Raw genomic sequence first — 22,684 nt, 5'->3', positions numbered from 1 at the left:
GGGGCCACCACACATGCAGGCTCCTGCACAGGCAACTCACACACTGGGACATGCCTCACAGCTCTGGGGAGCAGGGATCACAACGTGGGGAGGTGTGGAAAAGGGGGATCAGAGGTGGACATAGGGGAGGAAGAAAGGGATCAGAGGTAGATGGAGGAGAGGAAGAAGATGATAGGAGGTAGGCGTAGGAGAGGAAATGAAGGATCAGGAGGGAGAACGGGAGAGAGAGTGAAGAGAGACCTCAGACGTGAGGACAGCAGGACGGTGTCCCGTCGTGTGGAGGAGAAGATAAAAGACAGGTCGGCAAAAGGGAAGGAAAAGATGGATCATGTTTGGATGGAAGTGTGGATAAAGTGGGATCAGAATGAAATACGGTCTCAGAAACTGAGATTATGAATGGAAAATGAAGATGGAAAACCAAATTAAATACAGTGCAATGAGACTAAATGTGAAATTCAGGAATCAGGTTGAAGGGGTGGGACAAACAAGCAAAGTAAGTTTGAGATGATGAAGAATGAGAAACATTAAGTATTATTAAAAAATGAAAGCGGTGATGTAAGCGAAATATTACAACATCAGGCAGGTGCTGCCTGACATAATATTAGCTTGTAAAAACATGAACTTTCATTCTGATTGACCGGTGATTATTTCAATGAAAACGCAAGACAACGCATCTCCGCTCATGAGACGCCATTAGCATTTAATGCGGAAAAACAACATCATATTTGGTGAATAAATACCACAACACTTGTGGAATAAATACCACAACATTCACTCCAGAGAATCCTACACCAACATCTCTCAGTTGTGCTTTGGCATGGCTTTACTCAGCTTGAGACTCCCTGATGCGAGGACACCCCATCCCAGCACCCTCCCAGCATCTATCCCTCCTAGCACCGCTAACAAAAGTCAGCCTGTGTCGTAACCCATTAGGCCTGATTTATTTGATCAGATTCTTATTATTTCCTCAGTCCAAACCCCATGGCACTCTCCTCCCACCAGTGATTAAAGGCAGTAAATCAGGGGCAGGTCCTGTGTAGTGTTTACTCAGAGAGCCAGGCAGCTGCAAGCTGTTTGAGGCCCTTGTTTCTCGCTCTGTTTACCTCCGTTCCCGTGGCGACTACACCGCCGTCTCTCGAACGTCTGGAACTTGGCCCTGGGCTGTTTTGGTTACGTTTGAAAGTTTTTAGCTGCTGTGTCTACCCAGAGCTCTCAGCGACTTCACCCAGTAAGGAGTGAGCGCAGAGATGTTGGACGAGTCAAGGAAGGAAAAGAGAGGGAAAACCGTCGAGAGGAGAGAAGAGGAGAGGAGAGGAGAAGAGGGAGGGACGGAATCTGGGGGTAGGCAGGCACAGGGTGGGGGGAGGGCGAAAAGCCAAGAGCATTACATCATTGCTGGAGCAGAGTCAGAAAGGGAAGGATATGAGTCAGTGGACTGACTGCACCTCTCGCTCTGCCTCGCTCTGCCTCGCTCTGCCTCGCTCTCCCTCGCTCTCCCTCACTCTCCCTTGCTCTCCCCCTCTTGCTCTTCTTGGATGGCAGCCAAACCCTTGTGTTTAAGTCTCCAGTGCTTGAGTTGGAGCTGGGACTGTGTGGATTGGGACAGCAAAGCTTAGTGTGTGTGCCGGCTTCAGGGTTTGTAGGCTAGAGCAAGCCAATCCAGAGGGGCTTGAGTTCACCCTGAGGGGTCCTGAAGAGAGAGCTATATAGGTTTAACAGGACAATAAGGAGGATAGGGGAAGAAGGAGGGCAAAAGTAGCAGGAAGAGTATGGCACAAGTGATAAGAAAGCGCAGGAGAGGAACTCTGGGATAGACGAAGGCCTTGCAGTGATGTCATAGTGGAGGGAAGGTGGGAGCGGCGGGGTAAGTCTTGGGCGGGGTTTGTGGAGGAGAGCCGGGCTCGGAGCGAGGCACTCAGTAATGTGAGAGTGCGGGTCAGGACTGCAGAGTGTCTACCTGCCCTCCCCTGGGGCCCGCGGGCCGGGCTATTATCAATCCCCTCAGTGGAGCCGCAGCCCGTCATTATTCACTCACATGCACACACTGAAACATGCACCCATTCACACACAAACACTCTGAACGTGATTCCACTAATCCCCTGTACAGTCTGGCACGTAATGTATGAACAGTCAATTCGATGTAAACACTGAGAGAGGGGGACAACTAAATGGAAGACACTTCCAGTTAGAATGCTCTTTTCCTACATGTGGGAACCCTGGATAACATGCTGAAAGTATGTTATCCAGGGTTACTATATACTAGTTAGATACTAAAGGTTGCAACTAACTTTTGTTTTGTTTACTTCTTCTTAATCAATCCGCTGAATACTGATAAATGAACTGAGTCACAGAGAAGATCGTTCGTCAGACACTCTAAAGCACAAAGACAATGAATTCCGTCGGCTTTCAGGGAAATAGACAAAAAAGGTTTTTGCTCTATTAAATATCTGACAGTAATGGAAGTTTCCAGAGCAAAATATGGAATTCATTATCACAGGATAAACTAAAGCAGGAAATGATTACATTTGAGAGGCCTGTAGCAGTCACTCTGGAAGATGCTTGAATAACTTTCAAATAATGGACTTGTGTTTCAACTCTGTTGATGCTGCAGTGCAATAAATAAACATTCACACACACATCAATATGGGAAATTATTCCTATTTTCGTCAATAGAAGCTTTTTAACTCCAGCCAGTCAAAAATGATTTATTTATTAGCAGTGTCAGCATTTAGCTGAGTTAATCCAGAGGAAGCGTGTTAGACGTTAGAGTTGTTTTTCCGCCCATTGGACAAGCAGGTTGTGTTATGGTTTGAGTGGTGGTGTCGGACATGCTGCACCCCTCTCACCCCCCCCCCCTGCTCTGCTGCAGGGGACAGGCGCAGCAACACAACCTGTACAAGCTTCAAAGAAGCCTTTCTTCTCTCCAGCACCGACCTGCCAGTGCCATGTCCTGACTCAGCTTATTGACTGCAGTGTGATTAAACTTTCTTCATGTCAATATCAGAACCTGAAAGCTTTTCATTTATCAGGTGTTGTAGATTTTTGTGAAGTGTTTGGTTCTGGCACACACTGGACTTTCTGAAGTTTCTTACAATCACTTCCAGAACCTTTACTCTTTATTTTTATGGTTGAATAAAGATTTCCGCAGATTTTCCATCAAAGTCGCTGTGGCAATCAGTCTAAACAGGACCATCTGAGAATACTCTAACTCTAAATGTACACTAAATCAGCATAACAGCATGTGTCGCATGCACAAGGTTGTGACATATCAGGCAGTGAAATTCTCTGATATAGATGTGCAAAGGACTACATTGTAATGCATTTGAAATTCATAATAATAACCATAAATAAGGAACTTAACAAAATTAGCTACTCCAAACTACTGTGAACAAGCCAACTTCAAGTTGTCAAAGAGATGTGAGCAACGGTTTTACAATATAATTAAAAAGAAGAAAATCACTGTTGATTTGGGATGACAACAATGCCTCATCATAATACTTTCATCAAGAAGGCATCATAAGGAATACAAAACAGTTACAGAATTATCAGCTGCTGCCTTGTGACTGTTATTTCCTCCTCTTAGACGATGGGGAAACTGTGTTGGTGTAGCGCACAGCTATACTGCAGACCTAATTCTACTTTCATGACTTTTCCCATGTGGAAATGTTTGGATTTGCAGTCTTGCTCAGATGTCATATGTGCTGTTAACTGAGTGTGATTGTGATAAATTGGGATGTTAGACAGGAATGACACATAGTCGGGGATGGTAATGATGCTGTGTGTGGAGCAATCTTAAATGTCTGGAGCGTAAATGCACATATTTAGGACTGGAAAAATACAGTTATTTATTCAGGTGGGGGAGCGTTGCTCTGGTGCACCCCTCCGTACCTCCACCCCCGCTTAAATTGCCATCACGCCTTCACTACTCGCTCTAAGGCTAATCCAGGCTATGATTTGGTCATTTGATTTATATTAACCCGTCACGTCCAGCTCACCCAAATGCTTCTTGTTTGCAGAGATTTTCAAGTGCAGAAGTGCAGAAAGAAAATGAGCCTGCATTCATCCCACGTGTTCTCAATAATGTGGAGACTTATTGATTCTCCTAAAACAAGTAGTGCTGTTGGGACGCCATAGTTACTACATGCATGAGGGTCCCTGCAGCTGGGAATCGGTGTTCTTACAAGCTGGGATTTGGTGGCAGTTGTATGAATGATGTCACTGCGTGCAGATGGAGTGGCCTCTGCCAGCGACAAGACTGCTGTCAATAGTTTAAGCCTAGCCCGGGCGTCATCTGCACCAGTGATTTACTGATGTGGCCGTGAGTGCGGATAGGCCTGCTGGTCCGTGCACACTTTTGTGGTCGCCAAGAGTTCCCCCCCCCCCCCCCCCCCCCCCACCCCCACCCCGCTGGACTCCCACCACTGTAGCAGTTTGTGAAAGGCGTCCTAGATCATGTAGGCCTCGCGGTTGTTATGACAAACATTATGCATTCGTCATCGCCATCATCGTTATGCTTCCATTGTACTACATGAAGGGTGCTTGTTTTAAGTGCATCCAAAAACTCCCAAGATGCCTCAGCTTTCAACTGCAGTATGACTGCACAGCCACATGCTCTTTTTTTTTCTTTTCGTTTTGACTCTGCGGCTGCAGAAACAAGTCGAAACTAACAAGTGGAAACTAAAAATGAAAGAAGTTGGGGGAAACATTTGCAAATAGCACAGATGTGAAAATAATGAATGTTGAATTATTTTTTAGATGAAAGAGAAGTTTTATGGATCTCAGATATTAGACTTTCAGATTTATTTTCAGTCTAAAACATTTTTGGAATCTTCCTTTGAAATTGGGTTTATTTCAAATTGTAAGCACTAATGAGTATAGATCATTATAACTACACAATTCATTTTTGTATTGATTTGTAGTAAGTGCATTGTAAATACTGCAAATGTAAGGGCTATTTATTAGTGTATTTGTCAAGAATTATAACTCCTCCAAGGAAGACAGATATTAAATGAGTCAATGGATACAAAATAATGAATCATTTAAAATAGGAGTATGAGTATGTTTACTTTTCATTTATCAACAAATAACCAAATAATACATTATTTTGTAGTTATTTAATTATTAAATTCTGTAAATCATGAAATCTCAAGAAGAAATAATAAAATGGACCTTGAATTACAAAGTTCTTTTCAATTATTCACCAAATATTATATTTGGTGAATTATTTGAATATGTTAGTTGTGATTCCATGTCATTTGCCATTACTTAGCAGTCACTGTGTCTTTATTCACCGTGTCTGCGTTCACATTCTAACTTACAGGTGGATGTAAAAGGATTTGATGTTTTCAAATGACAAAAATAACAGAAAACCTGCAGTTGTCTGAATGTCGTTCTGTGTGTGCCCTCTCAGGCCTGTCCCCGGCTCTCTGTCCTCATTGCTGCACCTACGAAACAGACAGAGACAGCCTCTGCCAGCCTCCATGCCTGGAACCCTGCCAGACCCGACCATGCCCGGCTCCTCAGCCGTGCTGATGCCTGTGAGTGCAACAACAATCACTCATTGGTGCACCCACATGCACGGACGGAGTCACTCACTCATATGTGACGACAGTGGACAATCAGACTGCGCATACACTACAAATTAGTTCGGGGTGTTCTCCGTCACCGTTAAAAATGATTTAGCACCGTTTGCAAGGGAGGTGTCTACCTTTCGGTTTGGAATATAGATTTGATTATAATTAAGCCCAAAAGACTTAGAGGACCGACTATCGGGGAATGATAACAACCCAGAGAAAACTCCTCCTACGAGTATTCTAATGATACAACATATGTTCTCATTGTAACACAAGACAGCCAGTGTTTATGGTGTGGGGGGAAAAAAACTCCCATGTTTATTAAATTAAGAGCTAAGCGATTTTGGGGAAGATTGACGGTTCAGGAAAGGGGTGCAGGTTTGGGTGATATTTTTACACAAAACACACTTAGTGCAATTAAGGCTGTGTGTCAGGTTCTAGGCCTGAGTCTCTGTGGACGTGGGGGGTGGAGGGGAGGGGGAAGCGGGGGGTCAGGCAAGGAGGGGGGGGGGGGGGGGGGGGGTCCTCCTCCCCATGGAGACCAGCACACCACCCAGAGATCAGCAGCTGTGAGGCCACAGCAGCTCACACACGTGTGCATGCTGACGCTCACACAAAAGTTTCTTCTTTCCTGCATGTACTGCTCACCCCTGTCAGCTCAACCAGCTGATTTCCTCACATAAGGTGTCAGCTGTGAAACATGGCCACACTGACCAGGGTCACTAAGGGGCAGGCAGTAACTAGACACACACACATACACACACACACACACACACACAGATTTGAATGCATTCATATTAACACATATACACATATTATTTACCTATAACACATTCTGGGCCAGAAGGGAGTCGGGGTTTGATGCGTTAGTCCGACTTGTCACCCACCAACCTATTATCAGAAACGCACCCCTGTTGCACCGGCTTCCTGTGTTAAGTCCCCGTGTGCTGGCTTCCTGTTTTGGGTCAGCTCCAGTTATCATCACACAGAGCTGTGCACAGTGCGGTTTGTCATGAGAAATCAGGCTCTCAGGCTCTCTCACCTCAGCCTACTGCTGCAGGATGAGTCTCACGCTTGAAACACTTGCTCTGTGAAAATAGTGATCTTGAGCATGCTTGTTAAAACAGAAATAGCTGATCACAGTTAAATAAATTGTTTTTAGATGAAAAAAAGTTCTTTGGATTAGGAATAGTATTGCTTAAAAGTGTGTCGTTTGTTATTGTGATTGACAGATGGAGAGACAAATGTCAATGGGCGGAAATATGATGGGTATGCAAGGACCTGGCCACGGTAACTCCTGCTCTTCCGCTCACATTCCCTCCATGCACTCAGAAGCCAAACTGGTGAGTGTATGCATGTGTTCACATTGGTACATCCACATCCATGCATGCACGAACAAGCCCAACTTGTTGCAGCCTTCTTTTTCCACCGGGCTGTGCCAGCAACGCTGTGCTCTTAGGTCTGCGTGGATTTCATCATTTGGAGTGTAACCAAAGCTGTGTCTGAACCGGCCGGTGCAGCACCGGAGACTTTGGGATAAAGGGCCCTTTATGTGGTTGTGGCTGGGCTGCCCACCGACTGCCTGATGTACATCTTAATGTACAGAACATGTTCTGTAGGTCCTGCAACTTGTTAGCACTAGTTTACCACAGCAAGGGGAAAAGTCAAATGACTTCATCCTTCACAAAGTAGGCAGTTAGAGCTGTGGGAATGAGACGTGGCTGAGAGAGGAGAGAGACAGAACGTGTCAGGAGACCAACTGACGAAGGAAATACACAGAAAGAAACCTTCCAAGGTGTTGAGCTTTGGATGGTAGCACTGCTAATACTGATGCCAATGACTGACGGTATGCTTCTGATTAGTGTCAAATGGACTGACGGTTGCACTCAGGGTGATATGACTTGATGAATCCTCCAACAACATGAGCACCAGCCAATCTTTGTTTCAAAATATATAACTCTGAAAAGGGAAATGGCACCATGGAAATAAGAGCAAGTGTGATGATGTGGATATCCTAAAAAATCCCGCGCCATAATGAAAAGCATTGTCCGCTCTTTGTGTTTGGAAAGGTTCACTGATAGCTGCATTGGCTGGACAGAAACATCTTGTGGAGAGAGAGAGAGAGAGAGAGAGAGAGAGCGCGCGAGAGAGCGCGAGAGAGAGAGAGAGAGAGAGAGAGGGGGGTAGCAGAGGTCATTAGAAGAGTTATTGCTCTGATAGAGTAGAGCGGGAGCATTCCCAGGGCATTTGATTCTCCCTCTTCCTCATGCTCTCTCACGATTGATCGTCTTTGTAGTCCTTTGAATCTCTTCAACTGTTCCTATGGTAACACGCTGGGGTAACACAATATTAGTGTATTAGGCTTATCTCTTCCCTGGCCATCATCCAGACAGATCTTACTCTTTTTTTCTCCTCCTATCTATGTAATTGAATTGTAAATGCTCTGTTAGTCCTCCCATAAACATATGCAGTCACTAAATGGCTACAGGCCCCGCGACCGTGCAACTTTCTGGTTAGTTGGTCGTTCAGACACGAGCCACAGCAACCAAATGTGGATCAATTGAGATTCTGCTCCCTGATGTCTGAACACAACTGATGGAATTCCATGATTGTGGACAGAAAGTGAGAGACTAATTGTGTTATCGGAGTGCGATCTCCAGCGTAGGTTTCATAAGCATAGACAGGGTTTCTAATGTCTGTAATATCCGCGCCTGGGCCAGGTCGATAAATACGGCCTCGCTATCGGATAACTGGGCCGTGATCAGGCCCATGTGTCCCCTGCGACGTTCTCAATCCGGCTCTAATCGCATTAACCCGACCATGTTGACTTTCCGCCAATGGGAAATCTCCTCACTGTAACCCCACACCCCCGAAGCTTCGGACCTGGATGCACTCCTTCTGCTCAACGTTTACATTGTGCGAGCGGAGCAGGGTATTGAGTGGGACTTTGAGAGACATGAAGGAAATAGATAGACCGGCAGAGCGAGCAGGGGAGGTGAAAGTGGAGAAATGGTATTGATATTTTGAGACACAAAACTGCGTGTGAGGGTGAGAAATTGGAAGAATTCTTTGCTGTGACATGAAAGGACTTCTGTTTCCTCCACCACTGTATGTGTGCATGGGTGTATGCTCATATCGATGTTTTTTTTTATATCTTGTGGTAACTGGAGGCCTTGGTAGCAGATTTAACCCTCCCCTGCCAGAGAGAGCATGCCCAGAGCTTCGGCTAATGAAGGCTAATTGATTTTGTGGTGGGCCAGAGCAGCAGGGAGGCCTGTCTCTGGTGTAAATAGTTAATGAGCCTAAGGACTGCTGTGGCCCCTTGGGGACTCGTATCTCGCTCTAACCTTTCTGTTTGTGCTCTCTGGGCCAAAGACTCTATCTGCATCAGTACCCATCTTTGTTCTCTTCCATCTCTGATTTTCTCCTTAAGTGCCATCGTTTAAGTGGTACAGCAAAGCCCAACGGATTTGTATGTTTTTTCCCTCTTTGCTTTTAGCTTATTGTTCGGGAATGTTTTATTAGTTTAGTTCAAGTGTGTGTCTCTTTTTTTTCTTCTTGTGAAGGACTGGGTGCTCATGGTGCCGGGTGTGGTTGTGTTCTGCTCTGTTGTGGCCTGGGGAATAGAATGGTGTGTGTGTGTGTGTGTGTGTGTGTATGTGTTGTGTGCTGGAGGTTGTGGGATAGTTGACCCTCACAACGTAGAGGAAGCGCTGCAGAGAGGAGGCCAAGTTCCACAGCACGCCGGCCAAAGCATTACGTCAACGCTCAGAGCCAGTTCTCCAAAGGGGCTCGCACACACACACGTACCCACACACACACACACACACACACACTGACTGCTCCAGCTCTGTGTCATCCTCTATGCATGGTGCCACAGACTCAGACATCCATAGACAGTCAGGTACCTAAAAACAACATCAAATGAGATGTACACACATGCATGCTGGTGCACGTTCAGTATTATGTAAGCACACATGTGCAAATGTGAATTCCTACCTGTCAGATGGTATGATGATGAATGATGAAAGACAGTCGCTCATATCTCATCTGTAACAAGGGAAGCCCTAATAGCACCTGTGAGTGCCGACTCTGGGAATCAGCTGGTGTCCGTGGTCAAAGTCGGGATTGTTTTTTTTTCGGCCCTTTTTTTTAATGAGCTCCATGCTTTGCACACATCCTGCTTGCCTGCTAATTTCAGTCAGAAAAGCTTTGAAACAGATGTATGAAAATGTGGGGTTTATTATCTCCCAATTATCTATTGTTTACATTGTTACTAAGGACAATAAATTTGTCACTAAGGATCAGGCTAGGTGCTGACTTTTTTATGAGCTAAACAATACTATATGTTCCTTCGCTGCAGCTCCCTTGGCCGTGGAGCTGGCACAGGATTGGTGGATGACATAATTCCTGGCATGCTCTAAATGTACTCCTTTTTACTTGAGGAGGGAAAAAACACTGCGTCTCTTAAAGAAACATTTCATGGGACACAGGAGGACCAATAATCAAAGTGTTTCTAGCAGCCTAAAGTACATTTTTACATTTCACTTACACCACCCTTACTGTGCTTTTGTTTAAGAGTACAGTACCAGTCTTTCTTATGGGAAAGTGGGTCCAAGAATCACAACAGGCATTTGCTTTTGCAGGCTGAGTGTTCAAGTGTTCAAGCGAAACATTTTACATGCATATACTGCAATAAATTCCAAGAAAAAATTTGATTTGTAGGTTTTAAACTTTGCAACACATTGATTGATTGAGCAATTAGATCAGTATGAAGGAAGCAGTTAAACTATCAGTGTACCTGGAACCCCAATTACGTTTTCCATTAATTTCCTTCCACCGTAGGGGAGCACCTCTGGCTATACGTCCTGTAGTGAGGAGGAGCAGTGCGCACAATAGGAGTTTGACTCCAGGTTTTGTAAGCATGAATGGTGGCATTGTCAGGCTATGAGGTCATTAGAGAGGGACGGTGAGCAAAGTACACTGCTGAAGCTGCAGGCTGCTTCACTATGCATTTGTGTGTGCGTGTACTCTATATGTTTGTGTGCATGCAAATGCTTGCTTTCAAGTGGATTGGCACCCTCTCTGGCAATCATTGCCCTCGGGGTTAAAACACATCTGTGGACTAAGTGGGCTAGAAACCCCCCCCCCATAAAGTTAGAGTTGGACGGTAGTATTTGATGCAGCTGTTATGTACGTATGTGTGGTTAAGTAAATGTGTGCATGTGCGATAAACAGCAGTAAAACCAGGACACATACGGCACATGGCGAGATCCACTGAGATGTAGCATATGGTATAGGAGGCGAGTGGTTTCAGCAGAGTGGAGTGTAGGTCTGAGGAGCTGCAGGATCAATGTCTGCCAGTTTATCAGTGTTGGACACAGACCAGAGAGGGGCCCCTTTCTCACTGCCTCACGTGTGTGTTTCCAGCGAGACGAGTGTACCGCATACTGTAGTAAATCAGAGGTAATCGGACAGGCTGTATTTAAAGATTGCCTCTCACCAATGCAAGTTTGGTTATAATGAGCAATGTGTTTGACTGCTGTTGAAATATAGAATATAATTAGGCTCTATATATATTTTAACATTTATACATAATAAAACTGTACTTCTTTTATTGGAAGCAGAGAGCGAAAACACGTTATTAGGAACAGGGTCAACTGACGGACATCATTTATTGATCTGAAAGAGAGAAAGTGCCCTAAATTCAACACGCCTGAAGGTAGTTTGATAAAAATCACAAAAAGCTAGTTTTACAGCTGAAGGTTCAAGGTTGACATCATGAAGCTAGCATACAGCGAGGTCTTTTAATGTCTGTTAATATTAGTGCATTTATATTAGAGTAGTTACATGTGCGGATGCATCTGTGTGTGACAGTGTGTGTGTGACAGTGTGTGTGTGACAGTGTGTGTGTGTGTGGGGGGGGGGGGGGGGGGGCAGCTGTGGCGCAGAGTGTCGCATCTGTTTGTCTTTGGATGACTACGTGTTGTTTTAGCTGTGCTGATGGGAGGTGTATGTGAAGGCCATTTGGTCATGGTTCAGGGCCCCTGAATGGGACCGGGCTCTGGTAGAGCCAAGCTTGGGTAAACCAGCTGCCAACAGCACACGGGACAGACTGGACTGTTCCAGCCACCATGAGCCCCCCTGGAGCCTAGGCAGTGAGCGACTCCAAAATGACCTTTCAAACACTGGAGGGATGATTGGAAAAAAGTCTGTCGTGTCAGAGATTTTGCATCTGATAAAATAGTCAATATTGACCAGTTAAATACCATATCTTAACTACTATTTAGCTTACACATTCAACCGACTTCTGTTTTTTTATTGCCGTTTCTTTTCCATAGTTTAAATCTTGTGGCTTGGGTGTCTGATCAAGGGGTTATCCCAATGCAAATGTGTAACCAGAATACCTTTATCTACAAATAGCGAGTCGGGAAGTTAGTTTCAGCACACAAAATATTCTAGCTGAGTTATTTCAAGCATCGTTAAATTGATGTTAACATTTCGAGTTATCCTTATTAGCATGATAGCATGATACATTGTTTGTTCTGCCACAAACTAAGACAGATGTTTATTATTGTCTTCATGCTCCGTCTTTCTTGCACGCTCTGCGGCATTCTCTGTATTCAAGATTGTGTCAGTGGGTGCAGCGATAAGCATGTAGGCTGCACCAGAGCAGGACTTTACAAGAGAGGGAACAGTGGGGATATACAGACTGGAGGCAGAGGCCCATCCATTAACTTGACAGGGTGGCGAGAAGCTGCCAAGAGTTTGAGTGCACGGTTTGGAGAGCATGCTCCTCAGTGGGCGCGCTACTTCTTGCGCCTCGTACCGCCATGTTTCCTCTGAGCGTCGGGGGCCATGTCAGAACACCCGGACCATCTCCATCTCCCAGTCTGTGTCTGGAACCACAGGGAGGGTCCGTTCGACCCCGGCTCAGATCAGCTTGGCCCAGAACCCATGAGAGGAGAGAGGGGGCGACATACCAGCCCTCCCATCAGACTGTCTGCCTCTCCATTCCCTGAGGAAATCAGTTTAACAGTCCCCAGCTCTTGGCAAGCAGAGGAAGAAGGGGGGAGGAACAGGGAAGAGGTGTGTGTGTGTGTGTGTGTCTGAGAGAGAGAGAAGGAAAGAAGGAGGCAGGGTACGTTACTGCCTCTCTGGGCAAGAGGGAAATCTAATAAAATTGAGCTAATGGGGGCGTGGAGTTTTAGGGCACAGAGGGTGGGTTTTGCAGAAAGGCATGGGTGGGTTGTGGTGGTGGCAGTGGTGGAGATGAGGAGGATGGAATTAGATCTTCTGAGTGCTTGGCGAAGGAGCAGAGCCAAACTGCTGCTTTCAACTGCAGATGGTGAAACCATGTGGGGTTTAGAGAGCTGGGGGGGCCTTGGCCCACGAAAAATACTGCCAGGAATGTTACAGCTATGATATATTATTCAATTAGAAATATGTTTTTAGAGGTGATCACCGTGCTCTTTATAGTGTAAAGAAAAGGCTGACAGAGACAGATGGAAGCTTTAATCTTTCTCTGCGGAGTATTTAATGTGAAGGAAGATCTGCTTTTCCAACTGTGATCTTTTTGCACTTAAACAATGACTCCACAGACTGGTTAAATGTGCCATACGGCGCCGCAGGTCCCCTGATAGTACACCGTTCCACTTTTAAGGGGAATAAAAGTGCTCACCCTGACCTCGCGGGATGTGATTTACCCATCCTGAGGCAGTTTTGGTCTTCTCCTTTTGTACCTGCTCCGTGCTCTTGCTTCCTTATCCCGGGGTTAATAGATATGAAGTCATCTGGCAGAGGAGAAACCTGAGGCTGTTCTCAGGATGCGCCCAGAGCACTCAGAGCGACATCACTCAAAGCACCCTGTGACACAGAGGAAGTAGCCATTAATAAATATCATTAATGGGTGATCACCTGGCCACATTAATGAGAAAAGCCTAAAAAAGGGAGAGGGAGTGGAGAGGTCAGGGGGCAAAGGTCAAGCTGAAGATGGCTGAACCAGGAGTGGTGCTTTAACAATGGAAAATCAATAGGCTTACTTACACAGCGCTTGAAATGATGTGGCAAATGCGTGGGATTAGATAGACTGCTGGTTTACAGAGGAATCCGGCTGGAAGCTGACACGTCTTCGTGGTGTCACGGGCCGTCCGTCCTCATGTTGTGTCCTTTTCCCCTGATTCTCAACAACAGCAGGGCAGACAGTGGTAGGACAGACTGTTCGCCATCCCATCTGTGAGCACCCTGTGCCGCCACAGGCTAACACCTGCGCTGATTTAATGACTGTTTTCTGTAGCGGCCATGTTGCTGCAAGAGAAATGTATACGTGTGTGTGTGTGTGTTATTAGAGTAGAATGTACGTGGTGGTTAACTTCTTGTGCTTAGTGCAGTCTGGGGAAATGCAAACGTGTGTTAGAGAGTCATTAGGGAGCTGATGAAGGTGTTTAAGAATCACAGCCTGCTCATCATCGCTCTGCTAACGTCCCCTAGCTGCGTCATTGTGGTTCTGGATACGAAGACTTAAGTTTTGGCAGAAGGTGGGTTTAACTGAGCAGTAGTCCCAACTCCAGATGGAGCAGTAGCAGGCACTTGTGCAGAGGTAGCCTAAGGAATACAGTACGTTTACATCACGGTAAGGGTTTTTCAATTTTGACAATACGTAAAATGTGTTTTTTTTGGCTCTAAACTCTTCTGTTACAGCGCAATACCATTTGTTGAAGTTATCTACTCAATGTTCCTTCTTTTCTTATCATGTATGGTGCCTTTGTTTTATGTTTTGTCTCTATCTGGCTTGGGACCATCCCCACTGTAGCTTTTGGAGTGGCCCCTCTGCTCTTCGACCTGCTGCCGTACCCTGACCCTCGTGGGCCTCTTCAGATGCAAGCTAATTCAATTAATAAACAGATAGCACTGCATTGCCAGCTGGACAGCTCTCAGAGACACTGATAAATGAGCTGATGTGTGTGGGAAGGAGACACTAGAAGCCATCTAATCTCCCCCTCCCTCCCTCCCTCCCTTGGTCTCTCTATCTCTCTCTCTCTCTTTCTCGAACTGCCCCCCTTTACATCCCTTGTACCCTTTCTGTCCTTCTCTCATGGAGCCTGGTTGACAGACAGTCAGGCAGCTCCAGATGAGCAAAATACCACAGAAAGGTTTACAGGCTGCCAGCTGATTCCTTTGGCTTCTGTCCATTCCGGTGATTGCCTGCTCTGTGATTAAGTGGCAGGAGATTGTCAAACTCTTACTGTTTTTTTTTTCTTTCACAAGAGGGGAGGGCCTCACCTCTCTGGTGCTGACTGACAGGCTGAAGGCTGAAGGGAAGTTATTTAGTGGGGGCTGTCAGCTTCAGAATTCATCCTGTGATACACGGAAGATGTCCTTGTCGACACTGTGGTATTTTAACCCCTGTCCCACCGGTGGCGAAAAAAAGGAGGGTTTGTGGCCCCTGAGAGTTGTGCTGCTGAGGCTGTGGTGCAGGCGGTTAGCAGGGGTTAGTGTGCTATGCCATGTATTTAAAAATCAAAAGAGAAAATGTAGAAATACATTCATCACAAGAGGATAGAGATAAAATTGCGAGGATCGGTTGGTTCGACAAAGAAAAACTGTACTCAGCCGAAACAGGCTAAGCAAGTTCTTCCTTTAACTGTGCTGGTTTCACATGCTGTTATATCACACAGGCTGTGCACGCACAACCAAGTCAAGGCAGGTAGGCTGCTAAATATGTCCTTTTGGAAACACACATATGCAATATGTAAATATAATACAAACCAGAAGGGTATGCACTTTTATGGATGCCTCACTTGTAAAGAGATTTATTTGACTGTGTCTCCTCCCTACTGTTAAACGCTTTCCACTCATGAATAGTGTGAGAGAAGAGTAGTGGGCCAATGTTGTGCTCTGGTCGTGTCTTGGCGAGGTGATCCAGACCAGCTGGATGCCATTCCCTGTGGGAATCATGAATGTGAAAGTTGTTAAAAGATATGGAGCCCTGGACACAGCATGGACCCACTGACAGCAGCTGCGGGAAGGGGGAAGGGAGACGAGGGAGGAATCAGAGCACAGAGAAAGAGAATAGGAAACTTTGTCAAACCTTTTAACAACTGACTTTGTTTTCAGTTTTGTTGCTATTATTTTGCTATAAGTGACAAATGGACTAATGGTTGACAGTATATAGGACTGGACCTAAGCATTTATTTAACATTATAAATAACAAATTCATGTCAGCACTGCAAATGGCATTAATCAAAATCACCCGTCTCCACAGTCTCTCAGCATTCATTATGAAACATGTTTTTTTTTTAACCTGTCAAGGCTTGTACACAACACATGAAGCCTGATGACATACCATGGCACTATTTGGGTTGAAAAGGAAAAAAAAATCTGGTCTTGCGGTTGTCTTTATGTGATGCCTAGAAAAACACCGTCCTGAGGAGAGGTGCATTCAGTAAACACTGGGAACACAGGCGCACCTTTAGAGGACCACTGGTCCAGCCATGGCTAAGTAGACCACACGGTTAAAGCAACAAACCTTCTGCTGGGTCAACAGCGAGGGAGCAGTCTGAGACAGCAAGCCCATCTCCAGACACACACATCGGCACACACAGATGTGCAGAGGAGAGAGAGAGAGAGAGAGAGAGAGAGGCTATTAGAAATACGAGAAGGAGGGACTAGTGGGACGGCAATCATGGAAGACAAAGTGGGAGGATGACAAGACTGAAGGAGAGACAGAGGGCAGCCTAAGTGACTTTGATTTGTTCTCTTGACAAATGGAAGATGGAGCCATTCATCATTTCCTAGTCAGCTCATGAACCTGCTATGTAACCGTTGATAATCATCACACTGATCAGTGAGAGCATGCACCAACTATTCTGAATGGAAAATGATGTTAAACATTGTGTTCGGTTTCCATTTTGTTTAACCAGAGGCTGAAGGCTGCACTTTCCCACCATCCGGGTGCCATCGCAAACGGCAACATGAACTCCATGGGCCACATGATGGAGATGATGTCATCGCGGCAGGACCAAGGCACCCACCATCACATGCACTCACACCCGCACCAGCACCTGCAAGCACCTCCCCACGCGTACCAGCACCACGGTCACCACCACCACAGCCAAAGCCACGGCCAGGCTGGACACCATCACCCGCAGGGACACAACCCCCATCACAACTCCCACAATCCCCACCTCCATGCCGGGCACCCACACCAGACCTCACCGCACCCTCCGATGCACTCTGCTTCGCATGTAAGCAAAGCAGACAATCCCATGGCAGATTCACAAGTTCAATGACACGTTAACTGCACTGAACATTAAAACCTCTCAAACTGTATATAATATACTATGTGTGTATCGCAACACTTAATAACAGTTAGTTCAGCTGAAATTAAGCTTTAAATTAAATCAGTGGGTAAAGCCATTTTCCCTGCCACAGTATTTTTTTTTGGTTGCCTTCTGGTCAGTATCTGACTCCTGCCCTGGAAGTAAAGGGTCAAGAAGAGGCCACGAAGTAGCCATAGTAAAGGATGCTCAGTAGGGTTATTTGAGTATAAAGCGCTGTGCCATCTTGCACTGCCAAACGGAAGTTCAGCGGCCACAAGCTTCTCCGGGTGTTGAATCAGTTTTTAAAATGCTGGCCCTGATGATGAGACGGCCTTTGTTAATAGTCCTGAAACATCTTAGCCGAGAATACATTTGGTTTAACTCTAATGAGAGTTTGAAAATATTGCTCGCAGCATGAAAAATAACACGGGATAAGACACTTTGTCCTCGGCATTGTCGCATGGCCTTAAAAGGGCAAAGCATTTTGGATGAACCACAGTCCGCCATCAAGAAAATGCAATTCCCTATATGTTCCAAATGTATCATTGAGGCATTGAAACAACACTGGGTAAGCAAAGGGACCATTAAAGCAGCTTTTACCTTCCATGCTTCTCATAAAAATGGTAATGATCTGAAGACTGAAAACACTTGACCTTGCCAAGTACATGTCCAGATCTGTCAGCGTATGCTTGTTTTTTAGAAATGAGTCTTTTGACTGTGGTGGTGTTAGTCTGAGTGGAAGTGGGCGGTGGAAAACGGCCTCCTGACACCTCTTTAACAAGGTGGGCAGGCTGGTGAATCAGCCCAGTCACTCACTCACTCTGTCACCCTGACGCCCACGGCCCAGCTCCCAGGGCACGTGGCTCAACCACATGTTGTTTTTTTGGGGAAGTTGCCAGACGTGGGAATAGCTGCGGGAGGTTAGATAAGTACGGATGACGGTTGTTTGTAGGGGAGCAGAGCAGTGACAGCCGCCAGGTGGTTGTTTTCTAGGTGTGTCACAATTGTGACTTGTCCGGGTTGGATGGTGACCCGGCGGACGGAGAGAGCTCACGCCTTTATCTCTCCCGTGTTTCAGATGTCACCTGCCACCCAGCAGATGCATCCCACGCAGACACTGCAGTCTCCACCTCCCAGCAGTGGACGGCGCCGACGAGTGGTGGACGAAGATCCGGATGAACGTCGGCGGAAGTTTCTGGAAAGGAACAGAGCGGCAGCCACGAGATGCAGACAGAAGAGGAAAGTGTGGGTGATGTCATTAGAGAAGAAAGCAGAGGAGCTCACTCAGACCAACATGCAGCTCCAGGTACACAATAAACGTCAGGTGTTGTTGTTGTTGTCCAACAATGTCCATCGATTATTTGCTAAACCCTACCTATCTAGTAAATGCTCTCGTCATTCAAACTAAATGAATCTTCAAAAGCCTTTGACCAAAACAAGTCATGGATTAACCCTGAAGTTGGAATGCACTGGTTCATATAAGTGATTAAGCTTAATAGCGAGGCCTGCTTGAATTATTCATTTGCCGGATGATGGCCTTAAAATGCTCCTGTGTTTTTCCCGCCTTTCAGAGCGAAGTGACGATGCTCAAGAGCGAGGTGACCCAACTCAAGCAGCTCCTCCTCACACACAAAGACTGTCCCATCACCACTATGCAGAAAGAGTCCCAAGGTTACCTCAGTGAGTAGCTCAGACATAAACACAGACATACACACACTCGACCAAAAACACACACCTTCATCCGTGTGCCTTATAGCACGCCGTGTGCACAGAGGGGAAAGATTTAAACTGTACGGACTGAAGTGTGATGGACACACAGTGACTGCCACGACTCTTCGCTCCTATGTGCTGCTATCCAGCTCCCACGCTCATGGCAGGACTCTTCCTTTCACATATGGGTGTTGCACACTCTGGTAGCCAGCCTGGGCTGGGAGTTGCTAGTCTGAATCCCGTATGAGCGCTGTTTTTCCATCTGACACCACCTCTGTGCAGAGGCAGCCGAGACTCGATGTGAGACAGGCGTCACTACGCTTTGGCATCCAAACGTCCGTGGATGCCACAAGATCTCATCGATTACCAGACTGGGCCTCGGCTCCGTCATGACATCAGGGCCCCACCCTTTGATACGGATACAAGTGACATTTTCACGCAATTAGGATAAGGCCCCGCCCTGTGAGAATTTAGTGCAGGAAAATGTGGCTAACATCCCCCCCTGGCTGAATGGTTCTTTTATACAGAAGAGAGCCAACTCCCCAGACTGGGCGGGGGAGAGACGTTCAACGATGAGTCCAACTTGTGTACAGATGTCACCTTCAATGTGTCTAAACTTCATCAAACTTGTTTATGGAGTCATTTTTATGCTTTCCATTTTTGGTCTATTTTGGGATGACAGGGGAGACTTTGGGTGTGTATCTAGTGTGTCATCTGTTGATATTTATATGTTTGTGATAATAAAGCTGTTTGCTTTTTTACAATAATGTGGTCTGTGTTTATTTTAATATAATTCATTGCTGCGACGTTACATTTGGAAGCCTCTGTGTTGCAATCCATCTCTAATGATGTCTCTGCTGTGTCCTTAGGTCCAGAAAGCAGTCCGGCGGGCAGTCCAGCGCCAGAGTGCTCCCAGCAGCAGGTCATTCAGCACAACACCATCACCACCTCCACCACAACTGTAGGGGGCAGCTGTGTGCACGGGCAGTCCAATCACCGCACAGACATTAACCCCATTCACTAGGGACAAGAGAGAGACTATATTCCCCCCCCCCCCCCACAACCCCCAACGTCCCTCCATCAAGAAAAACCTCAAAGGCCTGTAAGGCTATTCTTTATACAGTAGCTACAGTATGTATTTTTATAGACCAACCCTATTAACCCATAAATGCTCTTTAGTTTGTTGCCTCTTTTCCGTTTTCTTTCACTTTGTGCTTTTAGCAAAAAGTGAGTTTTGCTAATCTCATGCAGCGTCTGAGTGGGTTTTTCTGTCGTTTAGTGGTACAAAAAGGACCATGGTGGTCATTGAACCAGAGGACAAAGACACACTGTAAGCCTCAGACTATCTATTATCATGCTTTACATCTCTGTAAGCCTGATGGACTGAAACACAAGTAAGTGCATTCTCTGAATACCACTTACGGACAGTTATGTTGAGTGTGTGCAGCAGACACAATGTGAGTGAGACGTCGCTGCCTTTCAAGCCAAGTCAAACTGTCCCTATGGTGTCATGAAGACAGGAATATGCAAGCAGGTGTAATGATGCTTTTGTTTCCTAGAAACGAATATGACTGTTAAGCTTTTCTTCCCCCTGCCAGCGGAATTCTCAAAGAGTGTCGTGAAATACAGCATGACAGCGAAAACATGATCAATTGGAAGCAATACATCACAGTATTGATCACCTTCTCTATTAAGTGTCCACAGTATGATCGGTGTGGCCAAGCCACTCCGGTCCGTGGACATGCTGTTACAGCTATGGAACTGCACACTGTGATACCAGTGAGGCAGCTGAAACAAACTCCTCCGTCTCCAGGACCAACTGAAGCTTTAATTATCGGGGTTTCTTTTTGTGTGTTTGTGCGTCTGGATCATTTTCAGTATGCAAGTTAGTTTTGTATAGTATGTTTTGGCTTCTTTCTTCTGCAGAACAAAGTTCAGCAGTTGTGTAAGGAAAGAAAATTGTGTGGGAGAAAATGACTTTAAGCAGGTTTTTTTTTAATTTCTGAAAACCTGGTTAAGTGTTGTACGGTTTTTAAAGAGGAGCGGGTGATGCCTGTGCTTTCAAAATGTCACAATGTGCCTAAATATTTCTTCAAATCTTTTTTTGGGGCTTTCCCTAGAGAGCATCTGTTTTTCTTGAAATAATCAAAAGCCTTTCATTATCTGTGTATTATTAATGAGTTTCCTCTGTTATTTTTTTTTCATTGATGTCTGCTGCATGTAAGCCCAAAAACCAGCTGACCAAGGAGAAAAAGTACCGTTTCCCATGTAACCTCTGACCTCTTCGTCAATGTATCCTCTCTTCCTCAGGCCTCTGCAGCGCGATGGATGTGCTTATAGTGACCTTTTAAAAAAAAAAAATCTCCCTTGCAGCCTTGAAACTTCACGCCTTCTCATGTTCACCACAACTCCTCTTTTTCTCTCTTTCCTATGACCAGGAATGTCGACTCATTAGCAGGATGACCATAATGCACTGTGTTTTACAGTAGGATGGATGAAATACATTCCACTGACAGGTGGAGCGATAGCAGAGCTGTCTATGCACTTTGTCCTCTGTCATGCCAGAGGGTAGAATAGCCATATTAAGGTCAGAGTACTTCTCAGTGATCCTCCCCTTTTTCACACACCAGCGCGAGAACTTAGCCGTGTTTGGCTTTGTGAAGAGACTGTGCCTGGTATGCGTCATGTTTGTAGATGAAGAAAGGGAACTCAAAGCTCACGTTGTAGAGACCCTGCGCGGTTAAGAACGGTTCCTTTTTATTAAATCCTGGAATAATATAGACGGATGGGAATCTTTATCCTCGCAATGGGCTACATTCAAGTTTTGTTGAACAATTTGGACTGTTTACGTTGTGTTGTTAACTCTTCTTCGGTGTGCGCATTTTGGTGTTTGTGTCATTGAGAGAAAATGATTCTCTTTAAAAGGGCTTTGTCGTACAACCCTTTGAACTGAAGCTTGCCTTTTTAAAGTTGTTTGTTAAAACCATATTTTAGGTCATTCCAATTTAATCTCTCGCATGTAAAAATATGTTCATGACCTCAAAAAACTTTCAACTGGAATCATTTGAAGAATGTTGCTGTTTTAGAGTTTTATATGAGAGTCTCTAGCCTCATGTTTTACAGTGGGTCCAGGTTCAGTAAAAGACATTTGTCACTGCAGGAAGAAAAAAAAAAAAAGATGGTTGAAAGTGCAGTGTGAGTGCGTCTGTGTTGAGGCGTGAGAGGTGAACAATTCCTACGTATTAAAAATGTATTATTTGAAATCTCAAACTATAAATATTGTACATACTTCCATTAATTTCTGTAATATTGTACATGTAATGCAACCACCTTTCTTATTGAAGGGAGTAAATGTGTGGTACATGTTTGTAAATAATGTTTTCATAGCACTTGTTGCCTCTTGTTGTACGTCAAGGCTCATTTCAGCGCTTAAATACATTGTTTTAATGTAATGAACTGATGAATCCATTCTGGCCTGCATAACTTTGTACATTTGTTGTGTGTCTGTAATGAACGTCTCCATTTTGTTTTGAATATGTACAGATGTTAAAGTATCACTGCAATTACATTACGGTATGAAAATAAAGCACTTGTTCTGTAACAATTAACTAACATAATTTAATGTCCCTCCAAAATCATGTTTTCTGTGCAGGTAACCAGTGGAAAAAATGAACTTAAAGACATGGATTGAAGGTTTCAGGATAACATTGCAAGAATGCTATGGTAGGAAAATAAACATCAAACAATCAATAGTTTTCCCCCCGATGCCTGTCCTTGAGACACAATTGGTCATTAAATAGTTAGAAGCTTTAAAGGTTTAGAATACCCATTAATTATTGAACTGTCTAGACATCTTGATAGTTGCCTGATGAAATAACTTGGCAAGTAACGTAAGCACACAAACACCTTTGTCACAAAATAACCAACTAAAAGTCAACAACATTGCAGCCAAATTCATTTAAAACCACATAAAGAAATGAGAAAGCATTGTGTATTGTTGCAACCTGCAAAGTGGCCTTGATCTTTCAGACTCATTTAGTATTTTTTCAGAACTTTGATACAGACAATGAGGAATTAAGG

At 45.1% G+C, this 22,684-nt stretch overlaps 1 protein-coding gene across 3 annotated transcripts in view; it reads left to right on the top strand.

The window, feature by feature from the left end:
• Positions 1 to 22,212, top strand: part of creb5b (cAMP responsive element binding protein 5b) — a 34,006-nt gene extending 11,794 nt beyond the window's left edge. For all 3 annotated transcript variants that reach the window (XM_037454339.2, XM_037454337.2, XM_037454338.2), the window contains exons 6-11: positions 5,411 to 5,537; positions 6,806 to 6,916; positions 16,496 to 16,819; positions 17,973 to 18,200; positions 18,466 to 18,574; positions 19,474 to 22,212. In XM_037454339.2, coding sequence (XP_037310236.2) covers positions 5,411 to 5,537; positions 6,806 to 6,916; positions 16,496 to 16,819; positions 17,973 to 18,200; positions 18,466 to 18,574; positions 19,474 to 19,628 — 1,054 coding nt within the window. In that variant the 3' untranslated portion in view covers positions 19,629 to 22,212. The remainder of the gene's footprint in view (positions 1 to 5,410; positions 5,538 to 6,805; positions 6,917 to 16,495; positions 16,820 to 17,972; positions 18,201 to 18,465; positions 18,575 to 19,473) is intronic.
• Positions 22,213 to 22,684: the final 472 nt, after the last annotated feature.

This window comes from Pungitius pungitius, chromosome 11 (genome assembly GCF_949316345.1).
Source record: "Pungitius pungitius chromosome 11, fPunPun2.1, whole genome shotgun sequence".
NCBI classification, from domain to species: domain Eukaryota; kingdom Metazoa; phylum Chordata; class Actinopteri; order Perciformes; family Gasterosteidae; genus Pungitius; species Pungitius pungitius.
The sequence above is the reverse complement of the archived record's forward strand: the minus strand, read 5'-3'. Positions and strand labels throughout refer to the sequence as shown.